Below are 19,280 nucleotides of genomic sequence, written 5' to 3'. Positions count from 1 at the left end.
CGTGGTGGAAAGCATCCCGGGGCCGGAGCGCTGCTGACCACGAGGGTTAGGACGTATGGTGGTGGCTGCTGTGCGGTGCTGTCCCTTGAGCAGTCTGTGTCTCTGTGGGGTGTGGGGCAGAAGCCGGTGCTGGAGGAAGCGGTTTTTGAAGGAAATGAGATGTGAGCAGTCGGCACTGGCTTATCGGTCTGGCTTCCTGCCAGAGCTGCCGTGGGGGAAGCAGGGCTGTTGCCGAGAGCCTTGGAGCACAGCCCGCCAGCAGCGGCCACGGTGAGAGCTGGCAGGGAAGCAGGGCGCTGCCGGCTGCCGTGTGGCTGCTGCGATGCACTCCTGCCCCGACCCCAGCCTCGAGACGCAGCTCACTGCATCCAGCCCTGAGCCAGGGCTGCTGTGGCAGGCGGGCAGGAGCAGCTCTGCCATGGTAGGAAAGGCTGCTCTGGTGCTGCTGGCCAAGGGAGGGCAGGGGCCTATCCTGGACCCCCCAGCTACACTTCACAGCCCAGCCCTTGCCATTGCCAGAGAGTGAGCCCAGTGGGGCCATGCGGCTGGGGAAGCTGCAGCTGAGGTGACCCTCGCTCTATACCCCTGAGGGGGTGCAGGATGGGAGCAGCTCCTGCTTCTGCCCCCCCAGCCCCACAGCAGGGCCTTGCACCCCAACTGCCACCATGGGAGGGGGCTGAGCCCCTGGCTCTTGGGCACAGCTGCAGATGCTATTTAAGAGGATCTGGGGCTGGCAGTCAGCTGCTGGGAGAGGTTTCCATCAATCCTGCAGTGAGATCAGCCACTCTTTTGTTCTTTTTTATTAGTAAGGGATTGAAAACACAGTTAAATACATTTCTTTACTGATAATTTACAGCTGTTTCACAGCAGAAAATGGGTGCTATTAAATCAGTAGCAATACTTCAGGAGCAACACTATCTCCATCACTCTTGGCCTCATCTTGCCATCCTGACGGACAGTAGGATGCTCAGACCAGCCCCTGCGCTGCCCAGCCTCAGGGGATGCCTGGCCATGACAAGTGCTCACCTCCAGCTCTCCCCTTCACCTCTGTAACACATTGGGCAGGAACTGGGAGGGTGGCTGAAAGGAGAGGAGGAGGAGGCAAAGCAGGGCTGCAGGAGGGCTGGCCCAGCATGGGAGGCCTCCACTAGCCCCAGTGGCTTTTAGCAATACCTGACCCCTTCCCTGATGGACGAGGGATGGTGACTGATGGGGCCTCAGTACACCACCTCGTACACGGTGGCCTTCTTGTCACCAGAGCCCGTAACGATGAATTTGTCATTGATGGAGATGTCACAGCTCAGCACAGATGAGGACTCTTTAGACTGAATAGGAGAGAGGCAGGCGGTGAGTGCTGCGCTGCTGGCTAAAGCCGCCATCATCCCCCCACCAAATGTCTCCCCCGCACCTGGAAGATGCTGGCTCCATACGGTGTCCGCCAGGCATTCAGCAGGTTGTCCTTCCCCGTGCTCACGAACCACTTTCCTGGGGCAGGACACAAAGTGGGTCAGCATTTGTGACTCTGTTCAGGGGAGCCAAGCATGGGGGGGGGGGAACCAAAAGGACCCATCTGGGGCTGTGCACAGCCCAGGCAGAAACTATAGAGCTCGCCTACCACAGGAGGCAAATTTGAGGGAGAGGACGCAGCTCTCATGGAGGTGCAGCTGGTACTTCTCAGGTTTGGTGACGTGCAGGATCTCCACGTTGCTGCTCTCCATGCCCACTGCCAGCCACTCTCCCGTTGGGCAGTAACCCAGGGAGAAGATCTAGGGAGAGAGACAGGGTCAGGCAGTGGCCCAGCAGGTCCCAGCCAGCCCCATGGTGCTCCCGGTCGGCCCCAGTCCCTACCTGGGAGCTGAAGTCATGCTGCTGCAGCTGACGCCCTTCCCGCAGGTCCCAGCACCGTACTGTGTTGTCCAGCCCCCCTGTCCACAGCTTGGTGCCATAGTTAGAGATATCAATGCAGCTGGCACCATCTGTGTGGCCTTGAAACTGCCTGGGAAAGAGGGGGACAGAGAGGGCGAGAGCATGGCTGTCAGGGCTGCCAGCTTCCTAAAAGCCAGCACCCCTGCCCTGTTCCTGCCCTGTGCCACCAGCCACCTGCCCCAGGCTCACCTCACCATGGTCTGGTTCTGCAGGTCCCACACCACAATGTTGCCGTCGCTGCAGCAGGAGAAGCAGACTTTGGCGTCGGGGCTGATGGCCAGGGCATAGCAGGCGGGGGCAGAGGAGGTGAGCTCGGCCTTGATGCGGGGCGTTGGGGCTGCCAGGTCCCAGATGGAGAGGGTGCTGGCCTCCCCCCCCACGATAAGGCTCCGGCCGTCAGGCAGCAGCTTGCAGGAGCGGATGTAGTTGTCGCGGTTCTGAATTGGGATTACAGGGAATGGGGTGAATGAAGAAGGAGCTGATCAGTGCATGGCAGGGATGTGTGGGAGATAGATCTCCTTTTCTCATCACAGACATGAAAGGACCCTCTGTTCCCCTCCATTGTAACAGGGGCACATTCCCCTTCCCAACCTCCCACAAATGCCTTTCTGTTCCTCCTCTTTACCAAACAGTCCAGCTGAGCCACAGCCGTCTTGGTGCCTGGCTGCCCCACATCCCACACCTTCACACAGCCCTTGCCCCCAGTGTAGACATGCTGTGTGGAATTGCTGATGGTGACGGCGCAGACCACCTCGCCGTGGGTCAGGGTGTGAAGCTGCCGAGCGTGGCGGGGGATGCCGGAGCCGATGAGGGCGTCGGGTGGGAAAGGCACCGGCTGCATCTGCCCGTCGGCGCTGACGTGGAAGGAATAGGCACTGGAAGAGAGCAGAAGAGAGGGCTGAACAATCCCTGAGTGACTCCTGAGTGCAGGAGCTGACCTCTCCCATTAGCCATGCTTGAGCCAGGTGGAAGGTGTCTGATGCACTCTGGCTAATGAGGGATATAATTAACCAGCTCCTTGTTACCACCAGCTGCCTGGAACCAAAGGACAGCATTGGACTCAGAAGTGGAGAGAAACTCTAGCCAGGCCCTGCCCTGCCCTACGCTTGCTGGGTGTAGAAATGAGCCCTGGAGAAGGAGACTCCCCCCTCATACCCACCCCATGCTGCACAGCTCAGCCCCTTGGTGCCCACCCTCCCTGCAGCTCCTGCGTGTGTGGCCACACTTACGGTTTCCCTCCAGGGATGGTGGGGAGTGAAGATGAGATGGTGGAAGCCCTCAGGTGAGGGTGCGACTCAAAAGCCACCTGTACAAAGCAAAGAGCACATGACAAGCAAATGCCAGCGACACAAAGGCTTGCGCTCATGCCTTTCCCTGCATGCCCCACGACTGGGCCAGCCTGGCTCTGTGCAATGTCCCTGCTTGCCCCTTCCGCAACACACACGTGACAAAGGCCAAAATGGACTCCCAAAGACACAGCTACATAGCAGTGGGACCAGTGGGGGCTTCTCTGAGAGCTCTGCAGCCTTCACTGGCCCCAGACACCTCCAGAAGGGAGACCTTCCTAAGGCTGCTCCCCTCCCCAGCTTGAGCTCATTGCAGCAGTGCAGATACTGCACGTCAGTGACAGTGCATGCCCAGGACAGCAGGGGACAGGCAGCAGAGCCAACACGTGCCAGCAGACTTGATCTCTCCCTCAGCAACTTACCATTGCGGACTGGCCGTACATCATGGCGCTGCTGACCTGCGGCAAGAGGTGGATGCCCATGTACATGCTGGAGGCTGGGAGCTCCCCATTGAGGGTGGCATGAGGCACCATCCCGAAGGAGGATGTGTAGGGGCTGGACATGCTCAGTGGGCTGCGGAGAGCTGCATGAGGAGAGACCTGCTCATGGGCCCTGGCCAACGGGTATGAGCGAGCATCACGCGAGGGAAAAGGGCATCTGGCAGAAACCAGGCAGCAAGAGGCAGCGACACCTCTGCACTGGGGCAAGCCAAGCTTGGCATGAACCAGCGGATCAGGAGGAGGGCAGGCAGGTTATGGATTGGGAGCCAAAGACCCAAGGAGAGGGGTGGACCCTGAGTCCCATCAGTCACGGACCTCCATGCAGATGCAGCACGGAAGATCAAATGGCTCCATCCCTCCAAAGGACACACCACGGACCAGCCACTAATCCACAGCAACCCTCATCTCTGCTGCCAGTGCCAGTTCAGTCTTGGCCAGGCCAAGCTACCTGCAGTTGATGGCTAAGTGGCTCTACCTGCAGGGCTTTGATGGTTTATTGAAATCGATTCCAATTCAATTTTTGCTAAACCGCTGTAGTTTTCTAGCCCAGACAAGGGCTTAATATCTCCTGTCTTGGCTTTATTTCTCCCTTGGGCTAGCTGTCCTCCTCCCATCACCTTCTGGTCCCTTTGGCTAGACAGTAGCCAAGCTGTTCCAGAGACCTCTTCCCAAGGATTCCCTAAATGTCTTCAAGGAAACTGAGGCAGGAAAAGGGGGTATGACTAATTCACCATCAGCCACCACAGAGGCCACTACTGAGCCCTCATCCCTCTCCCTTGTGCTTTCAGAAGGTGGCAGCCATTGACAGGGGCTCCTGAGTCAGCTGGTTCCCATCCAGGGTTGCTCCAGCACCCAGCGCACACAGACCCTCATCCCTACAAAGATCCTCACCTGCACAAGGAGGCTGGCTGTGTCCTGGCCTCCTGCAACCCTGTGTGCCGGTGGTGGCACTTGGGACACCCCTCCTACCCCTGCAGCCAAGGCCTGAAGCATGCCGCTTCACACAGCGACACCAAAATGACAACTTGTCAGAGAAAAATGACCCTCTCCAGACAAAACACCTGCACCCCCCCCACCAACAGCTGTAGCAAAGAACTCTGCACATTGACACACCAACTCCAGCAGGTCTGAGCCCACCAGGAAAGCACTGGCAGTCAGATATGTGGTAATTGCACATAGGTGCACACAGTGGCCATGGTCGATCCACCCGATTATGTGAAGCGAAACAGCCCCCCCAGCTCTGCTGATGGGACAGAGCATCTTGCCTCCCCTCACCCCAGCCCCACCCGCAGCAGAGCACGACACCTCCCCACTATCCCCGGACACTCACTGATGGTGTCGGTGGCAGGTGCCTTGGCAGGGGGCTGCCGGAGCAAGGCGGCCGAGCTGGGCCCAGGGCCGGGTGTGAGGGAGTCGCGGGGCGGCGAGGAAGTGACGGGCTTGGAGGTGGGAGCGCTGGCTGGAGGGTCGGTCTATGGGGCAGAGGAAAGAGCAGCCTCAGTGGCAGGACCGCTGCTCGGGAGAGCGATCCCCAGCACCACGCGCCTGCCAACAGCTTCGAACCACCTGGGAGGGGGCACCAAGAGGCACCACTGCCGGCCAGAGCTGGATGGGGACTTGGCCATCCTGGGTCTGATCCCCTCTCCTTTCCTCCTTTGCCCCTTGTGCCCTTGCCATGGCTTGGAAGGATCTCCATGTCTCCACTCCCCCCACTCGGGTACAAATGCCCAATGCAAACCCTGGGTCACCCCAAATTGCCACAATCCAGCACCCTGCTGCCAGCATGATGCCCCGTGGGGCTGTTATGCAGACATTTGCTTCTCCCTCGTGTGAAATCCCTCCTGTGCTGGGGCATCCCCATCCCCAGCCTGCGGGGAGCAGGGCCAGGAGGATGCCTGGGACAAAACAGCCTCTCCGATCCCCATAGCTATTTTATTCCTTTCTTTTTTCTTGCCTCTCCTATTTCTTCCTCTTTTTCTGCCTGGAGATTTTGCCGACACCAGCAAAGAAAAAAAAAATTAATAACAGAGAAAAGCTACGTGCTGCGCTGGCAGATTGCTCAGGGCGCTTTGTCTGCTCTAATCCGATTGTGCCGGGGAGCTGCCGCTTGCTGCTCCCCGCGGCCCCCAGCCAGCTCCTGGGATGGTGGGGATACACCGCTTCCATCCCTGTGGTGGCTGGGAGAGCCAAGGAGCGGCAGAAACATCCCTCCCCCTTCCCACATGCTGATGTTTCAATCTGAGCATTGGGCTGGTGCTTGGCAAGGAGGAAGGGGGGAAAAAAAAAAAAAAAAAATCGATTGCTGAGAGCAGCTCTGGGGAATCCTGCAGGCAGCCAGATGGAAAATACCTGCAGAGCCAGGCCTCTGCCTAGCAGATGATGAGCCTCCCTCCAAGGGCACGGACCTCTGCTCCCAGTGCTGGGAGTCTGGTGGTGGGTACCAAGCACTCAGCACCAGCATCTCCTCACCCACCTTCAGGCTGTGGTAGATGAGCTACAGAGAAATTTGGGGCCACATCCCTGGCCCTGCTGCCCACCCACAGCCTGGGCTGCCCACACTGCTCCCTACCAGACTCTGGTCCTTCGGCTTGAGGGGTGTCGCGCTCCGGCTGGAGGCAATGGAGGCAGGGCTCTCGGGCATCTCCTGGTGGGCTGGCGGGAGCCGGCTGCTGGGTGCACGGCCGGGGCTGCCAGGCTCCGAGGGGGGGTCCTGGGGGAAGAAGAGGCCTCTGGGGAGCGGGAACCCCAGTCCCTCTGCACAGGATGGCAGGCCCAGAGCCCAGTAGGGACCATCAAGCCCCCATCTGCTCCACCCCGCCTGCCAGATGAGCTGCTCATCCAGCCGCTCGCTGTCCTATGTCTGCCTGAGCGGCATTAACAAGGAGCATCCTCTTAGAGGCCTCAGCTCTGCTCCAGTCCCCTGGATGAGAAACCTCCTTGATTTTTTCCTCTCTGAACAAAATTAGAGGTGACAGCAGATTCAGAAGACACTGGTGGCCACGGATGCCTTCACAAGGAGAGATGGTGACCAGCACACCCAAGGAATTGAGAAAAGGCCTCTTGGCAGCCTCTCGACAGCATTTCAGAGGCAAGGCCACCCATCAGCTCTTGCACTCCTACAACCATTCAATTAGGGCTGTGATTTTTATCACCATAATTACACTGATAAGCAGTTTTTATAAGTGTCCTTTCCTGCAGAAATTCCTGCTCATGTTCCTTTCAGGGCTTGTATTTTCTTGGGAAGTGGGAGGAGGAAAAAAAAAAAATTAAAAAAAAAAAAAAAAAAAAAATCACATGTTGTCCCTTCCCCCCAGTCTTCCAGGGGAGGAAAAGGGATGTCCCCGAAAACATCATCTCTGCCAAGAATAGCTGGGGCTGGCATAAAGTACTGTTGTATCTGCCTTGGTGGTCAGGGAAGGTTGTACCAGAAGCGCCTGACAGTTTGGCTGCAAGAGACTGAAATTCAGCGTACCCCCTGCACCGAGACGTGGACACGGGCTCAGTAAAGTCAAGGCTGCTCTAAGGCCAGGAACCGTATGAGACTGCTCGGACAGGGGCTGGCAGGGCCAGGCCGGTTGGGGGTGTGCTGCAAGGTCTCCTGCCAAAGGCAGCACAGCATGCCTGCCTGCTCCTGCCACCTCCACGTGCATGAGCTGCCAGCAGCAAGCCCAGCTCCCCGGGGCTCTCATCGCAGCTTATCAGCCTCCCCATATGGGATGCTACAGGAGAGGGGCTGAAACAGGATTGTGAAGCAGAGACAAGTCTATGGCTGGCAAAGCTGAGCCCTGGCTGGTGCAACCTTCCACCTGGAGCACTGCGAATTGGAATCAGCCTTGGCTGGCATGAACACACCAGAGCAGGGCTGGCACATGTCCTGGCTGGCCACTCCTGCCCAGCAGCAATGACCTGGAGCCTAACGAACCCCTGCGCTCGGGAACCAGAGTCCTAAAGCTGCTTGAACTGGATACCCCGCGAGGCTTCAGCATGCCCTTAAGGGTGGTGTGGGCTTACCTCATCCACCACAAGGTTGTAGTCACTCTTGTCCCCATCGCTATCCTGCAAGGGGGGAGAAACCCAGAAAGGCCCAGTCAGGAGCGGGAGAGGCTGGACCAAGCTCTGACCTCTGCCCCACAGGACCCCAGCCAGCCGAGAGACCCCATTTTCTCCCACACATCACTTCTTGTGGACCAACACCACACCCTGCAGGCAGCGACTCAACCCTCTGGCTGAGGGCCCTCCCCAGGGCTCTTCATTTTGCTCATTTCTTTTCGCGGGATTACAGCCATCCGCACCGGGGGCAGGCACAGAGCTCCCCAGCTACCTCTAGGGTCCAGGCCCGTCTCCCACGGCCACGCTTTTTGGTGCACTCACGTAATGCCCAGGTAGGTCCTTCTCCTCCAGCTTCCGCTTCAGCCCCGTGCCTCCCATCCGCTCCTCATCCTGCAGGCTTTCAGGAGGGGAAGCAGAAATGCTCTGAGCCAGAGAGGGGGAGAGGAAGGCATGTGAGCCGGCGGGAGAGCAGACAGCCTGCAAAGCCCTGCCAGATGCATTTCCTCTCTGCAAGAGACCTCCCAGTGCTGCTGGCTGCACCCAGCCAGCGTCCAGCATCCAGCCAGCTATCTGTGCAGCCTGTGCCAGAGCCGGTTTTGGGGGGAAGGGGTCCCCTTCCCCCACCAAGCAGGTGTCAGGGCTAAAGGGGGAGGCACTACTCTCCCCCTCTGCACAGATACCTGTGGCATTCCCTTACTAGCATCCCATGCACCCTTGGCCAAGAGTCCTCTAAGATCCAAATGTACTTGGGGGTAGAGATGGGGTTTAGTCTGGTGCTTAAGCAAGGCCGGGGAAGATGCTTCCAGACCCTTGAGTTCTAGCCCAAATTCATCCATTCAGCTCTGATGAGGGAGAGAGAAGGGAAGCAGGATGGGGATCATCCCTGGGGGTTGGCTGCCCACAGTCTCCTGGCATGGGCAGAAGGCAGATCCATTTTTAGGGTGCTCGGAGACTCACCCACACGGAGCCCCAACACACCCTCACCTCCCTTTCCCAGCTTGGCCGCAGAATGACTCCAAAGTGAGCTGCCCTCACCCCTGAAACCTGGCCAGGCCCCATGCCCCTGGCCCTCTCCAGGGACAGCACGGCCGGTCCCTCAGCCCACAGGAGGAAGAGGGAGAGAACAAAGCCCTGCCCAAAACCCCAAAGCCACAGGCTCCCCTTCCTTGCCAGAGCGGAGGAGTGGGCAATGGGGCAGGGGGGCAACAGCCCCAGCCGGCAGATGAGCCCTGCTGTGACAGGGACAGGGGAGGACGAGGGGTTGCAGCCATGCCCTGGCCCAGCCATGGCATGCAGGGCTGTGTGAAGCCAGGAGCCGAGCGAGGCAGCATCCCCAGCGTGGCTGGAGAGCAGATCCGCTCCTTCGGGAGATAACAAGGCATGGCGGAGTGGAAAATCCCCACTGGAGATGTGTTTACTTCACCTTAACCCTGCTGCTGCAGGAGCCAGCAGGCTGGGAAGCAGGATGGGTCGGAGCGGGATGAACGCCGCTTCCCTGAGATGCTGCCAGCAGCCGCGGGGGTGTCTCAAATCCCCTCCTGCCCCCCAAGCTCTCTGCTTGGAGGATGATAATGCAATCAAGCAGTGCCTGCCCACCCGCAGCCCCCTGGCTCTCATGCAAACCAGAGGAACACCAGGCTGACACCAGTTACCAGAGAGGCTGCCCTTCCTCTCAGAGCAGCCACAGTGCTTGGGCTGGGGCAGTTTCTGGGGCACAGCTCCCCGACCTTCCCAGGCCTGCTCTGCAGAGCTGTTCATGCCAGGGGTCGAGGAGAAAATGCCTCATCCCAGGGCTCCCACACAGTCAATTTTTTGCAGCACAGTAGGATTAAGAACCTTGACTGGAGCAGAAAGAATGCTCCCTGTCCCCTGAGTGATCTCTGTAGGAGGTACCGGGGTATATATGGGATCACCGGGTAATTCATCCTGTACAGCACAGCAACCATCTCTCCCTCCTCCTCTCCCACCTGACTGCAAGCCTATGAAGATCAATGCCAATTGCTCCCCAATGGAGGGGCTTAACGCTTCCCTCTCCTGCCTGTACCAGGAGCTGGAGCTCTGGCTTACTGCAGCTATGGAGCCTGGGACGGGAGTCACAGGGACTCACGACAGGCTGGGGGGTATTTTTCAAGGGAGGGTGTAGCCAAGAGTTGCAGAGGGGCTGGCAGCACTGGGCTTAGGTAAGGAGACCTGTTCAGGGTGTTTTCTAAACTGGAAACTCCTTGAAAAGGAGAGAGTTGGTTATTTCGGGAGCAGCCCTCGACCTTTAGATTCTTGCATCAGCAAAGATTCTGAATTGAGGTGGCCCAGAACCTTCAGCTACAAAATCCCAATGCAAACACAGCCCATCCAAGCCAGCAAAGGGAAGAGAGGCTATGATAAGCAGAGCCCCTTTGTCTTACATTCTCCACTCAGATGTTCTCCTGAACAACCCTCCATCCCCACACACACATTCACCACTTGGTTGCTCCTACCCTCCACACTGCAGCTGGATTTACTCTCCAGCCTGCAGCACAGTGGAGTTCAAGCATGGCTCTGTTGCACCCTAGACACGGCTGCATTTCAGCACTGCCTCCACCGTGCATGTGCCAGTGGAGCGGATGCCAGCTCAGGTGCAGCAGCAGGGCTGGAGCCTGTGCATTCACACCCCTGGGGCTCAAGCTGGGTTTGCACATGCAGTGGTGCTCACCAGAGGAACTGGGCTGCCTCAGGAGCCAGGGCAGAAGAGCTGGGCTCTGCTCAGGGTAACAGCAGAAGGGCTGGACACTTTGCCCTGGATAAACAAGGGTGAAAATGCACAGCTGGACATAGGTCAGGACCCCCCTCATTAGGCGGCCTGGAAGGAGGCTCTTTCTAGCCCTTGGGGAAATCAGCTCCACTGAGAAATAGGGATGACCCCAAAATTCCTCAAATTCAGAGACTTGGCCCAGCCTCGTGAGGACCCCTGCATTGCTTGCGAGAGAGGGCAGAGCTGCCCCAAGTCCCTCTCCCCACCTACCCCCAGCTTGCCCTTACCTTTTTGCCATGCTAAGCCCTTGCAAACTCAGTACCCAGGGGAAGGCCAGTCCTGGGAGCCTGTCACCCTAGTCACCTTGTGTGCAAACACAGACAGCCTTGAAAGGTGACTCACGGTGGCAGGGGGAGATGTCCCCTACTCTTATCCACCAAGCTGGGGAGGGAAGGGGAGGAAAGGAGCCCACACATCAGGAGAAATTAATGGGAGACCTGGAGTCCACAGGAAAAGGACAGCAGGATGCCTGGGCTGTGGCGTACAAGGGAACAACTTGGATCTGCCCTGCCTGCAGAGCTGCCTCGCCTGCCCAAGGAGCCCTGTGACACCAACCTGGCCCCATGTGTGAACAAAACCCCAGTACCTGCCACTGCCTCTCCTTGTGCTGGAGCACAGCATCATAGGCTGCCATCAGACAGAGGACAGCTCAGCTACCTCTGGGCTGTTTGCTTTGAAAAGGTCAGGAAACAAAACATTCCTGGAAATCCTACTGCGATCTCTTGCCAAGGGAGCCAGCTACAGCGCCTGCAGAAGACACGGCCCCTGCGCCTGCCCGCACTGCCAGCCTCAGCCAGGAGCTGCCCCAAAGCCACGACCACCCCTGCCCCCGGGTGCCCTCCCTGCAGCCGGGCTCCTCCAGCACCCGCAGCCCTTCCCAGGAGCTGGCAGCCAGCTCTGCCTCCTGCCTGGAGATGCTCAAAGTGACTCCGGCGGCTGGCAGGCTGCCAGGCAGGGCCCTGTGGATGGAAAGCCTGTCCACTCGCTCCCGCATCCAGGCTAGCTGAGGCCACCGGCCCGGCCAGAACCAGGCATGCCGGTGTGACTTACCCGGCTCGGGGTGCGCTCTGGAGCCCAGGCAGCAGCAGGGAGAGTGTCCGGGCAGGTCCGTGTCAGCGAGGCAGAGGGGAGGAGAGGAAGAGGCTGTTAATGCGAAGGCTGTGTCCCAAGTACCCAGGTAGGGAGGAGAGGGGGACACTGCAGGGCAACACGGGAGGAGACAGCAGGACACAAGCTGAGAAAAATCACACCCGATTTCCCACTTTGCCCATCTGCAGCGTGGATTCTCTGATGTCTAATAGGAGGTGAGCCCAACAGTATTCCTCAGGGAAGCAGGGGGAATCGCTAATCCACCCACCTACTTTTAAGAAACTCAATCCAGCTTTGGAATCTCTTCCTTGGACGTGGCAATGGGTCCACAGCTGCCAGGAGGGGACAAGCCAGCCGGCCAGCTGAGACCTCCTGAATCACACCCATCCTATTTCCTTAGGAAGCCATGCTAAAAAGCCCTGCTTTGGAAACCCTCCGAGGCTTTTTTACCTGCACAACAAAACAGGTCCACCTCCCCAACCTGAAGGAAGAAGTCCCAGGCATTTGCTATAAACCGAAGCATGGGGCTTTGGGCTGGGGTCTAGAAACCCCTCCTGGTTGATTTTCAGTCCTAATGATCGCATCAGCATGTGGAAGGAACAAATTTGTCCCGGTCTCTGCTGGCAAAAGGAGGCAGGCAGGTTTCAGGAGGTGAGGGACTCTCGTGTGGGTGGCTACTCCAAGGCTATGGTCAGCACCAAGCCGGGGAAAGGGGAGGGAGAGGGACTGGGTGCCTGCCATCAGCACTTCAGCCCTGGCTCAGCTTGATCCACACCAGCTCCAGCTAACCATGGCAGAGCACCAGGGATTAAGCCAAGCAACATGCAGAATTTTTTTTTTTTCTTGTTAAAGGAATTATTCTGGGTGTCTCTGTGCCCTCTGCCACGGCTGGATGCCCCTGCCAAGGAGCAGCTCAGCTGTGCACGGCAGGAGCTGCTGCTGGAAGCACAGGCTGCCCGAGTCTCTAAGGGTTAAGGCAGGCACAGCACAGCCTCCTTTTATCCTCTTTCTGGAGTTTGTTTTTCTCCTTCGGTAGAAGGCCATCCTTAAAGAAACACTGACAGAACTAAAACCACAGACACCTGCGTACAGGCACACAAAGCAGACACGGACAATTTCCTGCTGCTGTTTTCACCACCTTGAAATGTTACAAGCAAAACTGGACATTAGGAAAATGCAACAAACCCCTCCAGTGCCCAGTTTCGCTGTTACCATTGGGTCCTGTCCCAGCAGCATTTCCAGGCCCCAAACTGGGGACATGGGGAGCAGCAGCCAGCACCTTCCCCAGAGGAGTCTGCAGAGGAGCATCACTACGGCTGCTGAATTTTACTGCCTGTTTCTAGTCCTTAGAGCTGCCCTGCTGCCCGGAGCCCTCTGTCCATGCCTCAGTCTTGCTGTCAGCAAAAACACCCAGTGCCTGCGCTCTGCAGAAGGTGACTTGAGCTCAGAGTGGCTCTTCCTTCATGCAGTGCTTCAGTAGCAACGAGCCACCAGCAAAGCTGGGTGGTGTTATTAATTTGGCCCAGGCCTGCCAGTAGCATTCAGAGCACTGATTTAACAATGATTAAATATTGATGATGTTTGTAAAGCACTTTGTGATCCTGATAGGAGGAGGCACCCATAAGGATGAGGAATTATGGCTATTTACAAGGCACCACACAGGCAATAAGGCTCCGCTTTCTAAATTCCTTGCCACAGACCCATGGCTCTCAATTTCTACCAGGGGCTTGCAACAGTGTTTTCCCTTAAAGTCTCAGCTTAGGGCATCAGATCTTTACCTGGTGTAAACCTTGGTGTAAACAGAGAGGGTTTCTCTGTGGCGGGGATCTCACACCCTCCCAGCTGCCTGGTGGAGGTGGGACCCTCACACACTGGAAATACCCAGCAGAGCAGGAAGACCCATGCACGCACACACATACGTGCTCAGACCCCTGCTGCCCAGAGTCTGGGGTGCACACACAGCTCCCCCCCCGCTTCACTGCATGGCAGCTGTTCCCTGGGTCAGAAATACAGCCAGCCTCCCGGGGCTGCAGATATTTAATTAGCTGGATCTGTCATTCGCAGTGCTTGCCGCTCCCCCTGGCCCCAGGGAGCAGCTGCCAGGCGTTGAGGAGCCCCAGGAAACAGGCAGAGCAGGCAGCAGGATCCCTCCCCAGCGCTGCCCGTGCACCTCTGGCACATCTGCTCAGCAGTGACTCAGCCAGCCTTCAAAGGGTTAATCCAGCTGTGCTTTTTCCCCTTACCTCTGTTCTCCCCATCCTGGGCCACTCTGTCCTCCTTGGCAGCCAGGTGAGACTGTGCCATCAATGCCCCCGAGAGGGCCAGGAGCCCCGAGGTGCCGCTGACCCCGCTCAGGCTAGAAGGCTGCATGCTGGAGGGGTGGGGTGTCAGCGGGATGGGGGATGCGTGGTGGGAGAGATGCTGAAGCTGCTGCTGCTGAAAGAGAAAGAGCAAATGGTCCTCAGTTCAGGAGGAGACAGCCGCAGCCATGCCCAGCACCCCTCAGCTTCCCGCATGAACTGCGATGCCAAGCGTAATGGGATGAGACGCATGCGAGGACAAGGAGGGGAGCAGAGCTGTCGAGGCTGCACAGTCTGGGTCACATCGCCTGCCCCTTCCACCCAGGGCACCTCGATTCCCTCCCCGCCATGGATGTGATCCCAACACATGGCAGATGAGCCCAAGCCTCTGCTCAGGGCAGCAGGGGCCAGGGAGGATCCCAGAGGCCATCCACCGCCTTTGGGACACAGTGGCAAACCCTCTCACCCTAGGGGACCAGCCCTGGGCTTACTGAAGTAGTAAAGACCCTGCCTTCCCCCATCACTGCACTGAGTGGTCTGAACCCCTGAGCAGAAAAGAGCCTTCGCCCACGGCTAGGCAGCAGGACTCACCCCAACGATGCTGTTCAGCTCCCCCATGGTCACCTGCTTGGCCCGCTCCACAGCCTGCAGGACCTGCTGCTGGTGCTGGGAAGGAAGGGCATGGGGATGTCACACCATGCTCCTGGCCAGAGGCACCACGCAGCTCAGTGTTGCCCCAGCCGCCTGGGGCTGCGCAGCCCTCTCTCCCATCCCTCCAGCCCAGGTACAGAGGTCTTTCCCCCACCCCGAACCTCCCACTGTTTAGGCTGGACTCAGGTTCGCTCCTTCTTGAGGTCCTCAAGAGAAGCCTGAGCAGTCCGGTGCACATGCCCTGCCTCTCCCCTTACCTCTTGCGTCAGAAAGGGTATAATCTGGGCGCAGATGGCACTCAGTCTCTTGACAATCTCTGCCTGAAAGAGGAAGCAGGTATCACCACAGAGAGGCTCTGAGCCTCATCCTGTCCCCTCCAGCGGAGAGGAGGGCAGCCAAGCATCCTGCAGACACAAGCAGCCTCTGCGGAGGAGTTAAACTCTCCCCACCCACACCCGCTCAGCGTAAATCCTCCTGCTGCCTCTGCGTCCCTGCTGGGATTTCCCAAGCTGCTGCCAAGGGACAACTCTGCCCAGGGCTGTGGGACCCTCCCAGGCTGTCAGGTCCCCCCAGGCACATGGGAGGGAACCCGATTCCTAAATCCCTCTATGGATCCAGGCCAAGCCAAGCTCTGAGCTGTCAGCCCTTTCACAGCCCAGCTGGCTTTGCTCAGCCCAAACCCATCTTGGCTTTGTGGGCTGCCGCTCTCACAGCCAGCGGGCAGGCTGGCAGGGAAGGAGGAGAGCTGAGCCGCAAGCGCTGGCAGCGGGCCATCGGCATGCTGCTTGCTCTCTCCCTGAACACTGGACTCAAAGCCAAGGGGAAGGGAAGGGGGACACAAAATTCAGACAAACGAATTCAGTCCTCTCTGCATCGTGCCAGAGAAACCCTGCAAGGGACTGACAGTGGTACCTGCTCTGCTCTCCCTGCCCTGGTAGGAGCAGGGACACCTGCTCCCACCCCTGCCAAAGCCCCAGACCAGCCGGCAGCTCTCTCTGCTCCTTCCAGAGCGGGAGCAGAGGCACAGAGCACCCCTGTACCTGTCCCCTGCCCAGCAAGCAGCAACGAGGAAATGCAGAGGACCTGGCATGTCCTCTCCTCACTCTGTGATTAGAGACAGACCCATAGTCCGGCTGCATCCCCACTGGGTAAGCAGCATTTCCCAAGGGAAGGGACTGTGGCTTCCAGCCTAGCCTCTCCAAAAGAAATCTGTGCCTCCTGGGAAAAACTCGATCCCCCGTACCCGCTGCAAATCCACCCTGGCGCTAGTGGAGGGATTGGCTGCTCTGAAGTGTTTTCTCATCTCAGGTTTCCGACAATCCCTGACAGCATTGCAGAGAGGTCAAACCACGCACAAAGCCGGCAAAGAACAAAGGGAACATTTACCTGCTGTGCTCAAAGGCTGCCTGCGCCCCAGGAGCACACCTGCGCCCACCCGCAGGTCCCGGCTGCTGCATCAGCCACTGCCCTGGTGTCCACGCAGGACCCCGGCAGCCAGAGACCCACCCCTCCTCCGGACCTCTCCTGCCCACACAGAGCCAGGAGCCGGACCTGGCTGGGCCAGGGCTGCCTCTCCTCAACGACTTGGCCATTGCCTCTGTCACCTCACAGGCAGAGTCCCTGGCCCCGTGTGGTTCGGGCTACCCTTGGGTCCCAGTCCCACCCCTGGGTCCCAGTCCCACCAGAGCTTGGAGCATGTGGGGATGGCAGGAACGTGCTCGTGGGCTCTACGACTCTCCCTGCTAACAAAAGGAGCAAACTCGGAGGGGCTGAGCCAGCTGGAGGAATATGGCAGTTGACTTGCCACTTTGTCAGGCATTGGTCCAAACTAATTTCCCTGGCAGAGAGCCCGTGATGACTAGATTGATAAATCTGAAGAGGGAAAGCAAATTAACGCTGGAACAAAAGGGGAACCAGGGAAGGGTGAAAACACTCCTCTGGCTTCGGGAAAGGAAAAGGGGATTAAAAAAAAAAGAAAAGAAAGACAATCCATTTGCCTCTGGGCTCCAGCTCCTGCTGCTTCCTCCACGCTCCCTCCTGCGTCTGGGGCCCCAGGGAACTGCTGCGGGGAGGTACGTGCACAGGGCTCATGGCCAGGCTCTGAGAGGTGCTTTGGGATGGCAGGGAGAGGCCCTGTCTCAGTGCACCTACCAGAACTCAATAGTGCACATCCTGACAACCACTAAAGCCCTTTGCAGGCCAGTCCCTCGCACAGAGCCATGCTATGTCTCCCGTGCCATTACAGCTGCATGGGGACGAGGGAGACATCGGCCTCTTCCCCATCATCCCCTGCTGCTGGCCCGGACCCCACCTCACTTACCTGCTTGTGCATTTCAATGTTCAGTCCGTACGACATCTCATAGTACTGAGAGCAAAATCACAACACAGCCTGGTTAGGAGCTTCCCAGAGCAACTGGCCCATTACCAGCCAGCAGCTTGGCAGTCAGCCCGCCCCTGCTCCCCCCAGCCGAACTCTGCCACTGCTGCTGAGGGTCCCTGCTCCCCCCCAGCCCATGAGAAACAGCTGGCCAGCACACCATGGGCTGAGACCTGTGCCACGAGCCTGGGACAAGGTAGGGAGCAGCCACAGTGTAGACTGTTTAACACCTGTAATGATTACACTGCTATTTCTGCATTAGTTTAAGCCAGCGTAAGCCAGCCCCGTTGCCCCCCACATCCCCTCCTGTCCTGGCCTGTCCCTTCCCACTCCTAACCCAGACCCACTCTCTGATGCAGCTGCCCATCTTAGTCACAAGGGTGGCCATGCCTGCACAAAAGCAAAGGTGACATCAGATTACACCTTTTACTAGTGACTCTGTCCCCTCACTCCTGAGGACAGGGAGAAGGGGGGGACCAGAGGACCTGCCTTCCTCCAGCAAAGCCCATTTCAAAGGTGGCAGCCCACCTCTGGAAATCCCTGAGCCTCCAGGATGTGGGAAGGGATCCCAGCTGGTGGGTGACAGGAACATGCCCTGTGACACTGATAAAGCCTAGTACACCTCTGGCCTCACAGACAGGGCTGTCATCACCCAGGGGAAGGAGGTTGCCCAAGGTTAGGTCTGTTTGCCTTTTGGATGGCATAATTTGGGTTCCCCCTTTCCCTAGGGGGGCTGGTAATGTCAGATGCTGAAGGAGAGGGAATGCGGTTCTGCAGCTCCCACCCTCTTCCCTTCCTTCCAGCAGCTACAACCCCTCCTGCCAGGGCTGCCAGCAGCAGGCCTGCCTCTGGCTGGTGCCCAGGGTGGGTTGGTGTCAGGGCCTATTAACGCCATGCTGGCAACTGTGGAGGGCTCCTGCACTGCTCCTTCTAAAGGCAGCTTCCCCTTCCACCCAAAACACCAGCCTTGGGGTATCACTTCCAAGACACCCCTACCTTGGGAGAAGGACAGGGAGGAGGGGGGAGATCTCTTAGAAGGCCAAACAGAAAAAGGAAAAAAAGAAAATAAAAGAGACAAAACCTATGGCATGATTCCTGGGCTCAAGCAGCATGGAGTGGCAGCAGACATCAGCAGAAGAGCCAGCCATTGCTAGGAATAACAATTAACTCCTTCCTAACTCACACACACCCCCAGCCCCACCACCCAGGCCAGACCCAGGCCAGGCATCCCCCCGGCGGGGGTCACTCAGGGAGGCCGCTGCCCTGTTTGGGTGAGTGCCTGAGTGGAGCCCCAGAGCCCGGGACCTCACCAGAGGGTGGCAGTCAGGGATGCTTTGGGGGAGGCAGGGGGGACAGGGCAGGGGTAGCTCACCATGACATAATGTCTCTGCATCTCTGTCTTCTCACTCACCAGCTTCTCACATTCCAGCTTCAGGCTGCAAAGAGGATCCACGGTTTTCATTCATGGACCCACATCTCCCACCCCATCCCTCCAGTTCCCACTTTCCACCCTGGGACCTCGGCAAGCTTGGCACATCTCCCGCTTCCCCCTGCAGTCTCATGGGGCTGTAGGGGTGTCACACACTGACCCCCTAACTGGTGTTGCCATCCCTCAGGGACCTGAACCCCTGTGGCCATGCTGCCCACACAGCTCCCGCTCCCCAGTGGACAGTCACAGTCTGTTGCACCCACCCAGCTCTCTATTCCCACAGCACTGCTGCCATCCCCTCCACGTCACCCTACACCCAGCTCAGCCGGATGAAACAAACCATGGGCAGTCTTCCCCTTGGGACCCCCACTCAAGACCTGGTGCCCCAATTCACAGCCTCACACTACCCCTCAGCCTAGACCCCTCTCCCATCCTTCCCCAAGTGCTCCTTTCACCAGGACCCCTTTCTCCACCTTCTGCCCCAACTCACCCCCTGGTCTGCGTCCCATCCTCCCCCCGTGCCCGGACTCCCCTCAGTCCCCTTATGCCCCTTCTCTGGACGCTCGCCTCTGCCCGCAGCCCTGCCTGACCCCCAGCCACCTCCTGCCCCCTAAACCTCGTCTCTCCACCTCCTGCCCCCGCCTAAAACGAGGGTCCCCCGCCCGCAGCTCCTTTCCCGACCCTGCAGCCCCGCTTCGCCCACCCCTCACCTGTGGTACTGAGCCTGCAGGAACTGGAATTCCTCCTTGATGCGGTCGCAGATTTCCAGGACCGAGAACTTGAAGGGCTGCCCGGGCTGGAGGGGGGTCTGGGGAGATACGGACCGGCTGGAGGCTGTGGCTCCGCCGCGCTGCCCTCGCCCAGCCCGGCCCGGCGGGCCCCCC

General features: G+C 58.5%; 1 protein-coding gene across 2 annotated transcripts; it reads right to left on the bottom strand.

Moving 5' to 3' along the window:
• Positions 1–767: 767 nt before the first annotated feature.
• TLE2 (transducin-like enhancer of split 2) lies at positions 768–19,207 on the bottom strand. Of its 2 annotated transcripts, none has more exons than XM_010563116.1 (19): positions 19,107–19,207; positions 18,340–18,403; positions 16,911–16,955; positions 14,848–14,910; positions 14,531–14,605; positions 13,883–14,075; positions 11,601–11,617; positions 8,084–8,185; positions 7,724–7,768; positions 6,282–6,422; positions 5,043–5,184; positions 3,635–3,795; positions 3,156–3,232; positions 2,552–2,801; positions 2,116–2,363; positions 1,849–1,996; positions 1,616–1,766; positions 1,409–1,485; positions 768–1,325 (listed from the first exon to the last, which is right to left on the bottom strand). In XM_010563116.1, the coding sequence occupies exons 2-19, from the start codon at positions 18,358–18,360 to the stop codon at positions 1,218–1,220; spliced, it is 2,064 nt and encodes a 687-aa protein (XP_010561418.1). In that variant the 5' UTR covers positions 18,361–18,403; positions 19,107–19,207; the 3' UTR covers positions 768–1,217. The 2 variants fall into 2 exon arrangements, with proteins under 2 accessions (XP_010561418.1, XP_010561419.1); XM_010563117.1 differs by having other exon boundaries at positions 13,883–14,072.
• Between the last annotated feature and the right edge of the window lie 73 nt (positions 19,208–19,280).

The sequence above is a fragment of the Haliaeetus leucocephalus genome, unplaced genomic scaffold (genome assembly GCF_000737465.1).
Source record: "Haliaeetus leucocephalus isolate CR32 unplaced genomic scaffold, Haliaeetus_leucocephalus-4.0 Scaffold164, whole genome shotgun sequence".
NCBI lineage: Eukaryota > Metazoa > Chordata > Aves > Accipitriformes > Accipitridae > Haliaeetus > Haliaeetus leucocephalus.
This window is presented reverse-complemented; position numbering and strand designations above follow the sequence as displayed.